This window comes from Boleophthalmus pectinirostris, unplaced genomic scaffold (assembly GCF_026225935.1).
Source record: "Boleophthalmus pectinirostris isolate CB_2022bp ecotype Guang Dong unplaced genomic scaffold, ASM2622593v1 HiC_scaffold_20, whole genome shotgun sequence".
Taxonomy (NCBI): Eukaryota; Metazoa; Chordata; class Actinopteri; order Gobiiformes; family Gobiidae; genus Boleophthalmus; species Boleophthalmus pectinirostris.
The window spans coordinates 27,247,509-27,264,580 of NW_026571153.1; the positions used below are offsets into that span (position 1 = coordinate 27,247,509).

Sequence of the window (17,072 nt, forward strand, 5' to 3'; positions counted from 1 at the left end):
TGTATGTTTATTATCTCTGAAGTGTCCTCCAGTGAAATATTCACCTCATTTCTGAAGTGTTTAACATGTAGTGAGGGAAACCCAGCCACAGCTCTCTGCTCATGATTCACTCTTGTGCACAGAGCCAATTACAGGTGATTTTATTGTATTTTTGGCTGAAATGTTACATGGTGGGGCTTTAAAGCATCATGTTATAGTTGTTTCCCTTCACCCAGAGTGGTATTTAGAATGATTCGTGCATAACTGAGTAATCTCTAATCACTTATTTTCAAGATGTCATATTGCTGATAAGTCCCTGTTTCACCACCAACAGTACACACCCACTGTCACGTACACACTCTGATCTCCTGTTTTATTTTCTTCATCACTGATTAAGGATTTGGCAACATTGTGTAGTCATTTTGGTTCAAATGAAAAAAAAAAAAAAAAAATCCACTGCTTGTTAGTGTGATGTGCATCTGTTCACAGGAGGGGGCCACAGCTCTTTGCTGTTTACGGCAATGTCAGCAGCTAATGGGAACTGCAGTTTTCTAACATAGAAGACAGCAGACTTGTTTCTTTTATTACATCATTTTAGATGAATGCTGACATCTAAAATGTCTAATCTCTAACACGATGATCCATGGGTGTCATAGATTATAACTACAGAGCAGACACAATCACAGTAGATGTTCTTTAAAGTCTACAGAAGACAAGAGCCACGACACACAACTCAAGACATGTTCAATCTCGAATGACAAACCACAGTTCACTATTCTCTGTGCAATTTGTACATTTGAATTGATATGTAAAATAGATCAGATTTGCTTTCACCTTATTTTGCCTATAAACATTTGTGTTGCTGAACGGCCTCTCAAAATTGGCTGAATATCCAAACCTATTTGACTTGCAAAAAAACAAATTTGAACTTAAGCAACGTCTGAACCTACTGAGTGACTTTTTTATTCAGCTTGTTTATATTTATATTTCTACTTCAACTGTACAAGGACCCAGTGCATTTATTAACATTTGTGTGCATGTAGAGATCAGAGGGGTAGGAGCCTAATCAGTTACATTTACTTGAGTAGGCATACTAAAGTACTTTTCTAGCAACATATGCTTTTACTGTTACTTGAGTAATATTTTTATTGAAGTAACAGTACTCTTATTTAAGTAAAAGTTGTGCTTCCTCTTCCCACTCTGAGTAAGTCTACAGTGATAAAAGCTTTATGTGTCAATATATGAAATGATTTGAACATTTGTGTTTCTTGCAGCGCTCCTTCTCATATGGTTTAATTTGTCTGTCCTTTAAAAATACCGTATGTTGTGCATTATTTTATGTTCATCCTTCAAATGACTTTAACTTCAAATTAAAAATCATTATGTCCCAACAGTTACTCTTTAAGTTAATCTAATTTGAGTAGTGGTTTTCCCAATACTTCTACTACTACTACTTAATTCTTACTTGAGCGATTTCATGGACCACTACTTCTACCTGAGTAATATCAATATACTTCTACTGGAGTAACATTACTCTTACTTGAGTACAGTTTTTAGCTGCTCTACCCACCTCTGGTAGATAGATGCTTAATTAGTTCACATGGAAATTCTACTATTGGGCAGAACTAAATGAATTATGTTTTAATAATAAGAAAAGGTAAGTAAATTGCTAAAGATTCTTCTCCTGCCCTAGGCCTAGAGATTATCACTTGTACGTCAGGAGATATTGAACAAAAGCATGAGGTCATTGTATTCGTTCCCTGGAGCTCATGCCGTTAAGGTGTATGTTTCTATTGCACCATGTCTAGCGGCACTACTCTAACATTACAAGAGTCTGAGTAATAATGTGTCATGTCTTGGGTTTTGCATGTAGCTTCCACTGAGCTGCTGCAATCATCTTCATGAAAACAACAGATTCTTAACTGCTTCTTACAGGTATATTAGACTTTTTTGTTTTACCTTGTTTGAAGGCTCGCTGTATTCTGATGGGGGTTCACCAGTTGTTTGTCTCCATAGAGATGTTAACACTTTACCTGAAATGTTTCACAGAATGATATATTAACTTTCTTGCATTCTTTGCATGTTTATTTCTGCTGAATATTATGTTATTTTTATCTATTATAATGTGGTTAAAGCTCACAAGAGTCAATTTTGCATAATATAGAACCTTTATAAAAACAGGCATCCTCCACAGATCTGACCTAAGCTCTAATTTGGCCTAGTAACATCAATTGTTTGTGTCTAGGATACATTTAAAGCAGTCAGACCTATTATGCAAACTTGACTTTTTAGTGCTTTTTACCATATTATAGTTCTTTCCCCTCGTCAATCACTTATTTTCAAGCCACCATATATAAAACTGTATATAAAGATGTAAATATGTTAGGAGGGTACTATCTTCTTATAATTTAAGATAAATATAAATTTTCTTTATTTCCACTAGGCTTTAGATGATAAAGACTTATTGTACTTATTGTCTTTCAGTTGCTAAAATTTTTTTGTATTTTATTTAAACTTTCTTAACATTATTTTTGATAACTTTATTCATATGCATGTTGGCTACATGTCTGTAATAAAAATGATTTCCCCTTGTAGATGAATAAAAGTATAATACTGATTTATTATATTATTTATATAGTAACATTATATATGGTATTAATATTTAAATGTATAATACACATCAGCCCATGTTACGTTATTTTCTGATCTCTGTTATAATGTTAATTGTTTCCACATCAATACAGAAAGTGCTCCACTCTGTTTTTAAACTCCACACACCTTCACTAGAATTATTTGGATAATTTCAGCCCTGGAATTGCCAGTCTCTACTGAACTAAAAGTAAAAGGAGCTGTTAACTTGAACACTACAGCTCATGACATCACAAGGTGGAACAGAGCATTTTGAGCTTTGGAGATGTGGACAGACTAATAACAAAGTTTGAAGAAGTATGAACATTATAAAACTGAAATAAAGCTCAATTTTGTGTAATAGTGGACGTTCAACCTGTGTGAAACCTAATATATGCAGTTTATTTATTTTACCATAATTGTACAATGTTGTGCTGAAGTTTTAATATACATTTATGTTGTCTTTTGACTGCACATTTCTATTCTCTTGCTGTTTTTATACTATATGTTGCAACACTGGAATTTACCCATTGTTGGACAAACAAAGGTTCTATTGATTATCTTATCTTAAATTTTAAAACCCTGCATACTGAGCGAGAGAGCAAAACATTTCTTGACTATTGCCCAATAGCCTAATAGAGCCTCACAGACCATTCCACTCTGTGCAGAGCTTAGTAAAATCGCCCACCTGTCCACTAAAACCCCACCTCCACCACCAGACTCTATCTCACCAGGGCAGGGGATTTTAATCATAAACCTGACCTCACAAATCCATCCGTGCGCGCTTCGCTGCTAACGAGGGGCGTGCGTAATGCGTAACCGTGCCACCACCACCACCACTCCCCTCTCCACTGACTCCCAGCAGCCGCTAATCCCTTTCCCTGCGCGCATCCTGGAACTGGGAGGAGGAGTAGCTCGGACCATGATTTCTGGGATCGTGTTGCCAGGGGGAAGGTGGCACCGTCGGGGACTTGCGTTTGGAAATGACAGCTGCGTGGACGGAGAAGAAGCACCACCACGGGGATCTTCGAAATAGTAAACAGACAAGATAACGATTAAAGGTCTCCCTCGCCTCGCCGTGGAAAGGGTACGTGTGTCGGTGCGTGTTTTTTTTTTTTTTTTTTTTTTTTTGGAGGGGGCGATCGGACCCAGAATGAAACCAGGCGTGCGATCTGTGGCACATGTTTTGCAAAAATACGGAATGCAAAATACGTGCAAGTTGTGCGTTAGCCTCTATCCCTTTGGCACGGGCTTTGGAAATAGCCTGACGCGTAATGGTGCTCTTGCGTTGCACTAGTTCCACAAATGCACGAAAATGAAGCATCGTATCATATCTATAGATGAGTTAATTTAATGTGCATGCCTGGGACAAATCTTCAACGCGCGTTAGACTTGTTACGAGCCCCAAATCCCGTGCAATCCAACATGGAGCGGCGGATTCGCTCACACCGTGGGGCTTGGAAGAAGTTAGCGTGTTAGCTCGCGGTTCCAGGGCTACTTGGGAATGCATGGGCAGCTAGCATTCAGGCTACAACCGGGTAACGATGGAGGTTTCCGTGTGAATATTTGCGTGCGGGCTGAGTTGTGTCGCTGCACCTGTCTGGCCGTAGCCACCTGTCGTTAGCCCCGGCGTGCTAATGATTAGGCTAGTTAATTGCCCGATAAATGAACTCGTTTCCCGGGCGGCTTAGCTCTCCTACGTGACTCATGCCTCGTACCGTTCACTTATGGTTACTCAAGCGCTCTACAGCTAAGATGGATTGTTTAAGTATTGTTTTAAGAGCTGTGAAAGTATTAATTAGCTTGCTTTTATCCCGAGACAACAGGGTGGCTAATTAGCGCTGCTATTAGCTTAGCGGCTAGATTGACCCAGTTGAGTTGGACAGAAGCCATATTGACATGCCACCTGACTGAGATTTGTTTACATCGAGGATTGAAACGATTTCCTCTCGCGTTGTCTCCATAAATACATGAACTATTGTCCAAATACGTTGCCAAATCCGTGGTCCCTTTTTTACAAACTCGTAATATGAAGATTCTTAAATAATTAATGGCTTATTGTCAGTGTTGGGAAGGTCACTTTAAAATGTATTCCCCTATAGATTACACATTACATACACCAAAATGTAGTTTGTAATGTAATCTATTAAATTACTTAAAGTGAGTAATGTAATCTGAATACTTTGGATTACTTGATTTTCTATAGAGTAGCAAAGACTCGGATATCTTCACATAAGATGTTTTGTCTGCTAAAAGACAATAAAAAGCCCAGTTTTTCCTTAATCATATTAAAACTATTATTGATAGAAGAGGAGGAGACATGGTCCGAGCGGCATGGTTTCGTCCTGTTAAATCCCGTTTTAGTCCTGGTTTAGACCTGGTTTAGACCTGGTTTAGATCTGGTTTAGATCTGGTTTAGATCTGGTTTAGACCTGGTTTAGACCTGGTTTAGACCTGGTTTAGACCTGGTTAAATCTAGTTTAGACCTGGTTTAGCTCTCACTTATACCTGGTTTTAGTCCTGGTTTAGTCCTGATTTAGACCTGGTTTCGATCTCGTTTAGACCTGGTTTTAGTCCTGATTCAATCCTGATTTAGTCCTGGTTTAGACTTGGTTTTAGTCCTGGTTTAGTCCTGATTTAGACCTGGTTTAGATCTAGTTTAGACCTGGTTTTAGTCCTGATTCAATCCTGATTTAGTCCTGGTTTAGTGTCCGGCAATGAGTGGAATTACCAAAAAAAAAAAAAAAAAAGTCCAAAATGTGAAAACAGGAAAATACCACCATGTAATCCATTTATTTCAACAAAGTAACTGTAATCCAATTACCACTCATTGAAACAGTAACTGTAACCGAATACAGTTACTCATAATTTGTACTCTGATTAAGTAACTCTGGTACATGTAATCTGTTACTCCCAACACTGTCCATAAATACATGAACTATTGTCCAAATCCGTTGCCAAATCCGTGGTCCCTATTTACAAGCTTGTAATATGGAGATTCTTAAATAATTAATGGCTTATTGTTGCCAAGTAGTTGCAGAAAGCCTCTCAAATGAGGACAGAGCATCCAGTGTTTATACTTTGCAGCCCATGTCGTCAACATTCCCTAGGGACAGGGTGACCAGCCGTCCCTATTTACCCCAGGACGGTCCAAGTTTTGAGTCCTGTGTCCCCTGTTCCAGCAGATTTCTCCAAAACCATTCATTTGTCCCTCTGTTATATAAGAAATGTCCCAGTTGTCCCTGTTTTTGAGTGATTTCATACCCACCAATAGTTATGCTCTCTGTGCAGCTTTGGAAACTGCTTTGTTTGTAAAATGTGCTATAGAAATAAAGTGGATTTGGGTTTAACGTGCGGAATATATTGTCATTTGTTTAGCTAAAACACAGAAAACGGTGCTTGGAAATGACTATAAGGCGACAAAATGCACCAACAAAAGTCGAGAGTTGCGAGTTGAGAATGGACAAAGTGATGCTCTCTTTTCTAGGGATGTGCAAAAATATTGAAATATTGATATATTCTATAGTTTAATATGATGATACAGTATCAATGTGGGGGAAGAATATTTTTTTGGTTTAGTTTACTCAATTATTTTGTTACAGCACTACAGTTTTGTTGCTGGTTTAGAGGAAGGAAACTCAGTGACACATCTGACATGTTCACTGTTTTGTTGATTAAAATGATTGTGTTTCATTTTCACTTTGTGCAAGAAGTGGTTTAACAAAGACTTTTAGTATCACAGCCATCATTTTTTATTGAATAGCATCAAATTAGTTTGAAATATATCGTATCGAATTGAAAGTGCGCTGTATCGAGACATGAATCCTATCATGGCCTATGTATCGAGGTATGTGTCATATTGATACCCAACTCTTCTCTTTTCACAATTTTATTTATTCCAATATCCCAACCCGGATGTGTCCCAGTTTTAAATTTTGAAAATCTGGTCACCCTACTGAGGGCTGTGATGCGAACCTTTAAATCTATTTTGGATTTTTTTCTTTAGTTTTCAGATCTTAAAACCTTTTTAATGGCTGTGCTTGTAGATTTCATGGTATTTCTTAAAAAGAAGGTGGGAAAAAAGTGCTAAATTTAAGTTCACATTATGAGGGGGGAAAAGTGTTTTTCTATAATTCCATTTGCAAAATAATTATTGACACAAATTCAGTACAATAACAGAAATGTATAAAGCAAGAAGTATCTCTCTGGCTCAAACCTGGTAATAACTTTTAATTGGGTTGGTTTATTTCAGTGATACATGTGAAACAAAGGAGCTCATTGGTCCATTGTTTGTCTGATGGGAGAAAAGTTTAATTTCACACTAAATACTGGTCCAGAGTTTAGTGCTTTGCTCATTGATTCTGCAGAAATTCACAATGTTTTTCAGTCCCCTGCGATATTTTTTCTTTTTTTTCCCCTTTTAAGCAGACACTTGTTTTGATATGGATGGAGCATGCGTGTCCCTGATAGGCTAATCCACTTGCCAATCACACCCATCTGATTTTTGGGAGATTCAACAGTGTCCAGACTCACATCTTCATGAAGTATGGGTATATTCATCTTTTTGCAGTTTATTGTGCTGCCCTAAACTTGGACTTAGATGCAATTTCTATAGGCTACTCATATCCTACCATACCTCAAAATGTGCCCATTTACAAATAATAGGCCATTTGTAGCTGCCCCCATCTCAGTCAAACCTCATAGTTTTGCATATTATAAGCCTCCTAATTAGTTTACGTTGTAGTGAAAGCCTTTCTCACACTTGTTGCTAAATGGCTTACTATTACCTACATTTGTCACTAAATTGTTTGTAAGCTTCTTGCTAAGTGACTGACTGCCATTTATAACGCTGATCCTGTTGGTATGCTTACTATTTGCCAAGTTTATTTTAGCAAACCATAATCTTCTCAGCCATAATAGCATGAACAGTAAAAAAAAAGTTTGTAGTTTTTGCTCAAAATGTATACTTAAAACAAGGTTGGGAATAGAATTTGTGTAGTGTTTTATATTTTTGCTTCATGCTCTATGATAAAAACTGTGCTCTACTTGTGGTTGTGGTATAGCTTATATATTAAACACAGACATTTTCTTCTATAAATGTACCTAGATATAATTATGGACCTCTGGCAGCCCGTTTGTACTGAAATAGCTCATGCACTTCTGTAATTCCAGACACATCAATTGCAGCCTTGTGGTTCTCTGACGTCATATTTCCATTCAAAACAAGCGTCCTTTAGTCCCATGATTAACACATGGCAGGTATTGTAAAAACACTCCATCTGTGCTAACAAGGTGTTTTTGTCACTATAGCTCTAAAACAGAGTTTGTCATATTTATATTCTAAGTATATTCATAACACCATTGTTCTTATTTAGGTCATATTCTATAAAAAAAATGCACAACTTCTTTTTGCATGTTTATTCGGGAGGTGTCAGGTGGATTTGACAGTGCTTTGTGAGTAAATAACTATGATGTTTGAGCAACCAATATCTGTGAAATTTTATATCTGAAGATTGTTTTCTTTGTAGATAAAGATAAAGTCATCCCCAGACTAAACTAGGTCTAACCCGGGACTAACCTGGGACTAAACCAGGTCGAGCTCAGGCCTAAATGTGGACCGAGCCTGATGATGATTCCATGTCTTGAGCTTTGTGTTGTAAAGTTCTAATCACCCCAAGTTTGTGCTGCAGTGGATGTCTGGAATCAGAAAGCTGGTATTGATCTGTGTGTTCCAGTAGCAGTACTTGTGGAGTTTCTCGTCCTCCTGTGATTGCAGCACAGTGGAGAAAGGCCAGGTGCTTCTCCTTGGCAGCCTCACGTGTGTTTTTGTGTCTGGGGCCACAGCATTCATATGCTCTTTGAAGGCTTTCACTTCTTGTTTTCTCCTTTTCATACAAGTTCACAAGTAGCTGAGGCATGCTAAAATGAATGTTACAGACTAAAGTAATGATTCACAGGAGGAGCCTGTGTTTAGAAAGGGAGATGTTTGCATTTCAATGCTAAAACTAATGCAAATTTTTTCCTGTAAATAGTTAATAAATTAAAATAACAACTCAAACTGAAGTAATCTACATATAAAATAAGCAGGGAGCCTTTTCATTAGATTTTTTTTGTATTTTAATTGGTTGTTTATCTTATATTTTACACTTTTGATAAAAGTTGGCATTAGCTTTGAGACACAGAGAGCTAGCTAGCGTGCTGCTTTGAGATTTGTTTTTAAATGTCAAGATTAAATTTAAATGTCAGAAACAGGATTAAGTTTAAATAATGAAACTAAATGAAACAAAATGCTTTTGTATGTTTCAGAGATGGAGACACTGATGAGTGCGGTGGCCCCGCGCTCCCCGGCCCCTGCCAAGAGGCCCTCAGAGGTGGACTTCAGATCCGGGGCCTCGCTGGAGCAGCTCTCTGCACAGGTGACCGAGCTGGTGCACCAGGAGCAGGGGGAGTTTGGAGACCAGACTGCCTTAGAGGTCCACACCGCCAAGGACTTCATCTTCAACATGCTAGGTACTGAAGACATTTTACTTACGTCTGGTTCTTACAGTTTAGTATGATTAAGTCAGATTTGCCTGTTTATAAAGCATTTTTATTATGAAGCAGGAAGTAACACTAGTGCACTCTTAGCATGCTAGTTGTTGTTACTTATTGTGGGTGCAAAACTCTGGCCTCTGAAAGTTGTGAACAATGCCTTTAAACTCATGAAACACATTTTGACAGAAGTACAAGATCTGAAACAGAGTACTGCTTTTTCAAATACCTTTATCAAAATAACAAAAAAAAAAAACAAAAACAAAAAAAAATCCCTAAAAAATATATATATAATAAAAAAAAAAGTTAAATCATGTCAGACCAATGGATCATAACTTTTTACACCAAGTTCTTCTGCTTGAAAAATTTAGGTCCCACCAGAACTAAACCTGGAAGAGTTTCACCAAATCTAAAGCAGGATTTGCATTGATATTGACAAAATGATTAGGACATTTTAGCATACTTTATTTATTATTCAGTGTCAGTGTATTCATGTGATGCAGTTGCTGCTTTTAGAATTCTGCCATGTCTTCATCTTAACAAGCACAGTGTGAGAAGTGCGTGCTCTTGGTGCTGCTTGTTATTTGCTGAAGGTGGTTTTGTTTGAGCGCTCTGCCCACACCTGCTCTCTCTCTCTCGTCTCTGGGCCCTCGTACATGTGGAGACCTGAACTCTGCTGAGCTCACTCCGGTATTATTATCAAGAAATATCTGTGTTTTCCAAAATAGCCGCTGTACTGTGGTAGTGCTGTCACAATACCACAGTGGTGTTTTAAACAATATAATGCAGGGAGAGGTGATATATCGGTGCCACTATTGCTATCTTCCGATATTCGATACTGATATTTGTTCTACCGCATTCTCTTCGTGCCATGTCTCAGTCCCAGATTGTCTTCAGGGCATTAGTTTTGTCTTTTTGAACAGATTCATGAGTCAGAATGGAAATAGAAGAGACACTGCAATTTATAATTTATTATATGTCAAATAAATTATTACATTGTGTTATTTTTACATACGTAAATTGTAACTTCATCATCTTTACTTCAACTTAAGATAAATTTGTGGGCCTTACTATGGATTTTAAAGGTCTTTTATTACACTAAATGGACTCTCGCAGGCTTTAAGACATATTAGAATGTGTAGAATGTGAAGTTGTGTTTTGTTTAAGTAAACCTTTATTATTAGACTGTTTGCATCCCCAAAGTTCAAAATGCTCTGTTCTACCTAGTGAGGTCATAAAGCTGTAATTTTCCTTTTTACCTTTTAGTTCAGTAGAGATTGGCAACTCCACAGTTGAAATTATCCAGATGATTCTAGTGAAGGTGTGTGGAGATTAAAAAAACAGTGGAGCACTTCCTATATTACGCCAGGACATCACAAGGTGGAACAGAGTGTTTTCTGTTGGAGAGAATTATACGCAGGGTTAGATCAGATCCTTTTAGAAGCTCAATATCGGTATCAGAAAATATCAGTTATTGGCCACAGCAATAGGCCAAATATTGGATATTGGTATCGGCTCAGAAATCCAGAGCAGTCACTCCCAGATGTGTCATTTTCTGCACAAAATAAGAGCCGTTTGTTTTGAATTACCATGCAGTAGTTTTGATAAAGGAAAATGTCATTCACCAATTAACCTTTCAGTATTGGTAAAAAAAAAATAAAAATGCTAGTTTTAATCTGAGATTTAAAATATTTACTATAGATACATTACATTCAAACTGATATGAAGTTTCCGTACCAGTATTTATCCTACTTGTTGTGTGTTCCGTGTTTCTATTATTGGCTCTACATGGTGATTATGGAACAGTTATTTTGACGTGAGTGGATTTGAAGTGATTGCTTTGGTGTTAACTCCATGTATGTCACCCTCAGCTGTTCACAGTGGTATTTACGCCTTTAGCATTCATTCTCTGCTTCGTGTCGTGCAACTAAATATAGGTTCTTCCAGCAAATATACACTATAGAGATTAACAGTTCAGATGTAATGGTGCCGCCTTCCAAGCTCGAGCTCATGATTACTCAGTGAAAACCAGTTAAAACCGCTTAATTCCACTTAAGCGTCTTTAAAGGAGAGTGCCAAATTGGCAGGTTCACTCCAACTGCAAAGCTTCGAAAAACAAAAAAAGCCTAATTTATGATTTTTCCAACAGGTGTTGAGATTATGAGGAAATTTCAGATTTCTGTTTTAGAAATGGGATTCTGTTCAAAGTGGACGTTTTAAACTCAGGAAGATTAATTTACAAAAAGATTGAATTATGAGCTGAAAAACTATAATGCAAGTTTGCATTATAGTTTGCATTTTGCATTGCATTTGTGCCGGTTAGCTGTATCGGCGCTTAGCATTCGCATTAGCAATACAGTGACACCATAGAACTATAATAAAATCTGGAAGGTGAAACCAAGATGACGTCGTATGAATCATTTTCTATTCTGCATTTACTTCCTCAATAGGCTGTATTCACGCTTATGTCACAAACTAGGAAGACTGTTCACGGTAATAAGTCTGACAAAATCTAGAAAAAAATAAAAATGGCCCAGTTTTCTTCATCTGCCATTGTAGTATTCCGTTTAGAGATGTGCTGATAGCCAAATTAGGGTGACCATATTTCCGTTTGTGAAAACCCGGACACCTTCCCGGGGTAGGGGGTGGAGCCTCGACATTGAGCTACTCTCACCTCGCAACCTGTGCACATGGCCTCCCACTTGTCCGGAATGGGCTGGAAAACGGAGAATTTCTTATACAAGTCATTGTTAAATGCGCATTTGTACTTTGGCATGTTGCAGACTGACTGACTGTTGGCGTCTGCTCGCTCCTTCTGAGTTCCAGAGCTACGAGAGACGCTCAGTGTAATGGCCCAATGAACGGTTATGAAAACCCAGACATTTCCTTCACATAAAAAAAAAACAAAAAAACCCCCAGACGCCCAGGGCAGGACACAAAAAATTGACATGTCCGGGGAAAAACGGACGTTTGGTCACCCTAATCCAAATCTCTCGGTACGATAATATTTATTGTGATATTTTGGAGAGGCTTATATAATTGTAGGTAGGAGACTTTTTTGCTTTTAAAATACTTTGACAAGTTTTGGTGTGAATTATTTGTCATAATCCGAAGAATTCAAGTAAAACATTTCTTCATGTTGTTTGCACTGAAATGAACCATGGGATATGTAGTTCCCGATGTTTATAAGACTATACTACTACTATACTACTATAAAACGTGCATTTAAGTAAAGGAACTTGTGATTTGATATATTGTGACAGCTCACGGTATTATTGCGAGACTTAAGACTATACGATTCATGATATTTCGGTTATTGTTACATCCTTAGTTCCGTTATGTTTGGCGACTCAACAATTCCAACCACACCTCAGTTTTCATCATTTCTCCACTGACACACAACTCCGAGTGCACTGGTACATGTGATTAGAAGAGATCAGGGACAAACTCCAGATGATTCCAAACAGCACATACATCTGCAGTCTACATTTTACCACTGATCACATTTACTTCAGTGGGTTTGATCACAGTCGGTCGGTGAGACAAGTGTCGGGAACTACACCGGAAGTCGTCATCGCATGTTTCCAAACTTCTTCATGGTTTGTGACATAACATAAAGTTAACATGAAGAGCCTATACGGGTGAGCTCCTCCCATCCGTGTGAAGTCTGTAATGTGCACGGCGTGGAGCGTTTGGACCTATCAGAGTGAGAACTGGTGCGGGCTCAGAGCAGGTCTCCGAGTCTTGCAAAGATCACTTTTAGGCGCTTTGAAGATTTAAAAAGGTTAAAACGTTGTGAAAATTCGAAAAGAATCCCTATAAAATTGTTCCAGTATTTAAATACATACACATCCTAACACATGCTAATACGCACTTCCTGATTACCGGACATTTAAAACACTTTCTTATTAGATGCAGGCAGCACACTGGAGACATATTTTGACCTCGAGCTGCTTATACATTATATCTGTACACATTTTGCTCAAATACATGGGAAAAATAGTGTACAGGGCTTTCAAAGTTGGTGTTCATTCATGTTCCCCACTGGGCCTTCCACACGCTGTCAGACTGGCCTCACAAACCAGAGCTGGATTAAACCTCTGCTGGAGCGTGTTTTTTTATTTTATTTTTATATTTAGTTGCTCCTCACTGGCTGACAGATCCGAGACAGACCCTTATTTACTCTGCCTCGGAGTAAACAGTTGTCTTTGCCTGGGGCGAGTTGGCAGGCGCCGCTGTACCGACCCGAATCTCAGCAAAAAACAAAAGCGGGATGAAAGAGGTAAAAGGATGCAGCTCCAGACCCCCAACCTGGTGATCAGACGTGGGAGCCTGTTAGCTAGCAGGAGGGCTGAGTTTGTCTTACGCCTGAACGGAAATAACGATTGGCCAGGTAGGGGAGGCTTATTCACTTTGCAAGGAAAGGTGGGCCAGCTTGAAATGTATGGATGTAACAATATTGGAATTACAAATGTTGTGTTTTCTCCCCAAAGAGCGTACTGAAAAAACGTTGCAAATTTAAATCACTGTGCACTGTCCAGAGGTGGTAGAGTAGCCAGAAATTATACTCAAGTAAGAGTAACGTTACTTTAGAACAGGGGTGTCAAACTCATTTGGTCCGGGGGCCGTATCCAACCGACTTTGATCCCAAAGGGGCCGAATCAGAAAACTCATGGGATATAAACCCCAAAAATAAAAATAAATTCAAATATTTGTGCAGAGAAACACAAATCTATTACAGAAATCTTTTTTAATTGATGAACTCTTTCTTTTACAAAATATTATAATATTATGAACATCCTGAAACTTTAAGAAAAATACAATTTCAACACAATTTTAACATGAACTTGTATAACATTAACTTGTAGAAATAGGAATAAGTAAATTTTTGTTGTAAAATCCTGCACTCTGCTCCACTTTTCTCATGTTGGACATTTTTCTGATGAGGGTGTCACAGCCAGTCAAAACGATCGTCCTTTAAGAGCGTTTGGAAAGATACAAGTTCTCATTTGTGCTGCTCTGGTGGGAGGGGCCACGTACAGAGACACTGGAGACGCTGCTGTGATAAACACCACAGAAAATGACCAATATTTTAATAGAAAATATAATTAAAATATTTTAGTAGAAAATCAGCTGAGGGCCAGATTAAAGGTCTTGGAGGGCCGGATCTGGCCCCCGGGCCGCATGTTTGACACCTGTGCTTTAGAATATTATTACTCAAATAAATGTACAAAGTAGTGATCCAAGAAACAACTCAATTAAGTGTAACATAAAGAACTTCAGATTTATAATTCAGATATAATTCATGTAATTGGAAGGACAAAACATTAAATACTGCACAACATCTGGTATGTTCAAAAGATGGGCACAAAAATGACAAAAACAACATTACAGGGAGTTCAAACATAAATGTTCAAATAATTTCATATTGTGAACATACGCTTTTGTCACTTCCTCACAATGGGGAAAAATAACTTAAAGTACTTGTTAATTCAGTAAAATATTACTCAAAAGTGTAAAAGTATGCTAGTATTCTACTCTGAAAAGTGCAATTTCCTCAAAAAGTTACGCAAGATTAAAAATGGGGTGCTGTCTGTAACTATAAAATTAGGCGCTGATCAGGTAACGCAGCTTAAAGGTTACACATTTGTTTTGTAGACTTTTAACTAAAAACTTACCCTTTTTTTTTTTTTTTTTTTTACTAAAAGGCGCACAGTTCAATATCGATAAGGTTGAATTCTCTTATCTGTTTTTCATACATAAGGCACATTAAGTGGAACTATCGGACGACACTTTGCATAAACTATAAGCGGTGAAAAAAACGGCTCGCTTCCTTTGCGCTGAGGCGGTTCAGCTTCTGTCGGACTAAAGGACACGATTCAATGGACTGTAGGTGTTCTTTCTGTGACAAGGCGATGGCGGCAGGGTACATTGCATTGACACAGAACTATACTTTGCTCTTTACTCTGCGAGGCTCGACAATCCATCAAGCAGTGTGGCTTCGTAGCTTACCAAAGTTGTTTTAAAACATTTTGACAGATTTTTGAACACCATGTGCCACATAAAATCAGTTCAAGGTCAGTAAGCACAACCAGAATTAATACATGAGGTCCAATGTTTGAGAAAATGAAAGGATTTTAAGTGCGCATTATAGTCCGAAAAATACTGTAAATGACTAAGTGAAAAAGTATGTTGGTTTGAAAATGTTTATATTTATGTAAATTTTACGTTTACATAGGTAATAGTCTGATAAGGATTAGGGTTGTCCGAAGTGTCAAATCAGAAACTAATCAACACTAAAACTAGTATTGAAAGAAGATACTTGATAGATACTAAAAATGTCCTTAGTCACAGGACAGAAATGAAAACCAGTAAGCACAAAACTAGATCAATATAGTTTAGAATAAAATAACACTGCCCTTTTGTAATATATCTATAGCCCTAAAATGCAGCAACACGGTAAACTGAAAATACGATGAAAACTACATCGACCACAGTCCTTTGCTCCATTCATGTGCAGCCAACAAAGAAATGACTCTTACTTTACACGCCTTCTGAATTATTGCACAAAAGGTTCATTTGGACATTATCTTCGGAAAAACTCCTCCGCGTTCTGTAGCGTCTACCTCCATTCCTCACTACATAATATAACACAATACATCACATTGATTTTTAGCACTTGGTTTTATACGCCGTGCTTCATTAAACATTGAGTGAAGGGCGTGCTTATTCTTATCCTCCCTCCTCAGTTTGTTGCTAGCTGGTTTCTTTGTGAGATTTGTGTCTCAGCTTGTGGATGATGACTTTTTAAAATGGCGTTGCCTTAAAATATGACCTTCTCTGGATTTAAATGATGCTGTGTTCCTGGTATCTCGTAAGGATTGAACAGTGCAGAGTAGAGCTGGTTATACAGAGGAGGAGCAGCCCTGTCATGGAGGTCACCTTCAGCTAAGATAAGAAACAAAAACTATTTATCAACTCAACAAGTGATTTTAGAACATTGTAATTGTTTTTAGGGCTGTTTGTAGGGTTGTTCCAATACCATTACTGGTATCAGCAAAAGCTCAGGTACCGCACATTTTTACAAGTATCTGTTATCGCCAAGTACTCAGACCAAATCACTGATCCGATACTGTGTATTTTCCACAGTGAGGACCTGCGAGCAGCCGCTGTTTACCTCGGTGGATAATGCTACTGTTAACACCCAGAGCAGGTTTCATGTGGACTGTGGAGGGAACATGCTGATAATGACAGAAAAGACATCTGTGTTACCTCTTTGATACCTTCATTTTGCCTTTAGTGTGGACGCTGAACGTAGTAGAAAAACTGCGCTACAGAGAGTGCAGCCCAACAACAGCAACAACAGCACTAACTCTGACTTTGTTTACTTGACAGAATCAGCCATGTGCTCTCAGGACAAGTGTCTTTTTTACAGGCCTCACTGATGGTTTTATCCAAGCTGTGGTAGAAAGTGACGAATTAGAAAAGTATAAGTGCTTAAATCAGCACTACTTATGGTCAAAATCATGATATATTTGACTCAAAACACTTAGTTCCCAATCAGTTTTATTCTTCTAGATTTTCTTAGAATGGCCTTTTAGTAGATTGATTTATTGCTCTTGTACTGTAACAAAATCTGTATTGACGAATACACTACACTAAAGTACACAAAGTACACTAAGCCCAATTATGAGTGTCGGTTCGGATCCCAAAAATGGTATCAGAACAGCACTAGTTGTTTGTAGGGATGCGAGATTAATCACAACCTAAATCGCAGTTTGAATGGAGATATTTCACAAAATGGTAAAGTACCATAATTTCCACTACAAAAGACAAGTCTTATAAGTCTTATTCTGCATAAAACCTGCTAACATTTATTGGTTTGTCAGTTAATATTTCAGTCCTTTCGGCTCTTCTGTTTTAAAACGTGAACT

The 17,072-nt window shown here is 37.9% G+C and overlaps 1 protein-coding gene across 2 annotated transcripts in view; it reads left to right on the top strand.

Moving 5' to 3' along the window:
* The first annotated feature begins 3,462 nt into the window (after window positions 1-3,462).
* The window catches only part of tmem102 (transmembrane protein 102), a 73,557-nt gene continuing 59,947 nt past the window's right edge, over window positions 3,463-17,072 (top strand). The window contains exons 1-2 of one of the 2 annotated variants that reach the window (XM_020922260.2): window positions 3,463-3,706; window positions 8,914-9,117. In XM_020922260.2, coding sequence (XP_020777919.1) covers window positions 8,916-9,117 — 202 coding nt within the window. In that variant the 5' untranslated portion in view covers window positions 3,463-3,706; window positions 8,914-8,915. The remainder of the gene's footprint in view (window positions 3,707-8,913; window positions 9,118-17,072) is intronic. The other variant, XM_055156839.1, reaches the window with a different exon arrangement.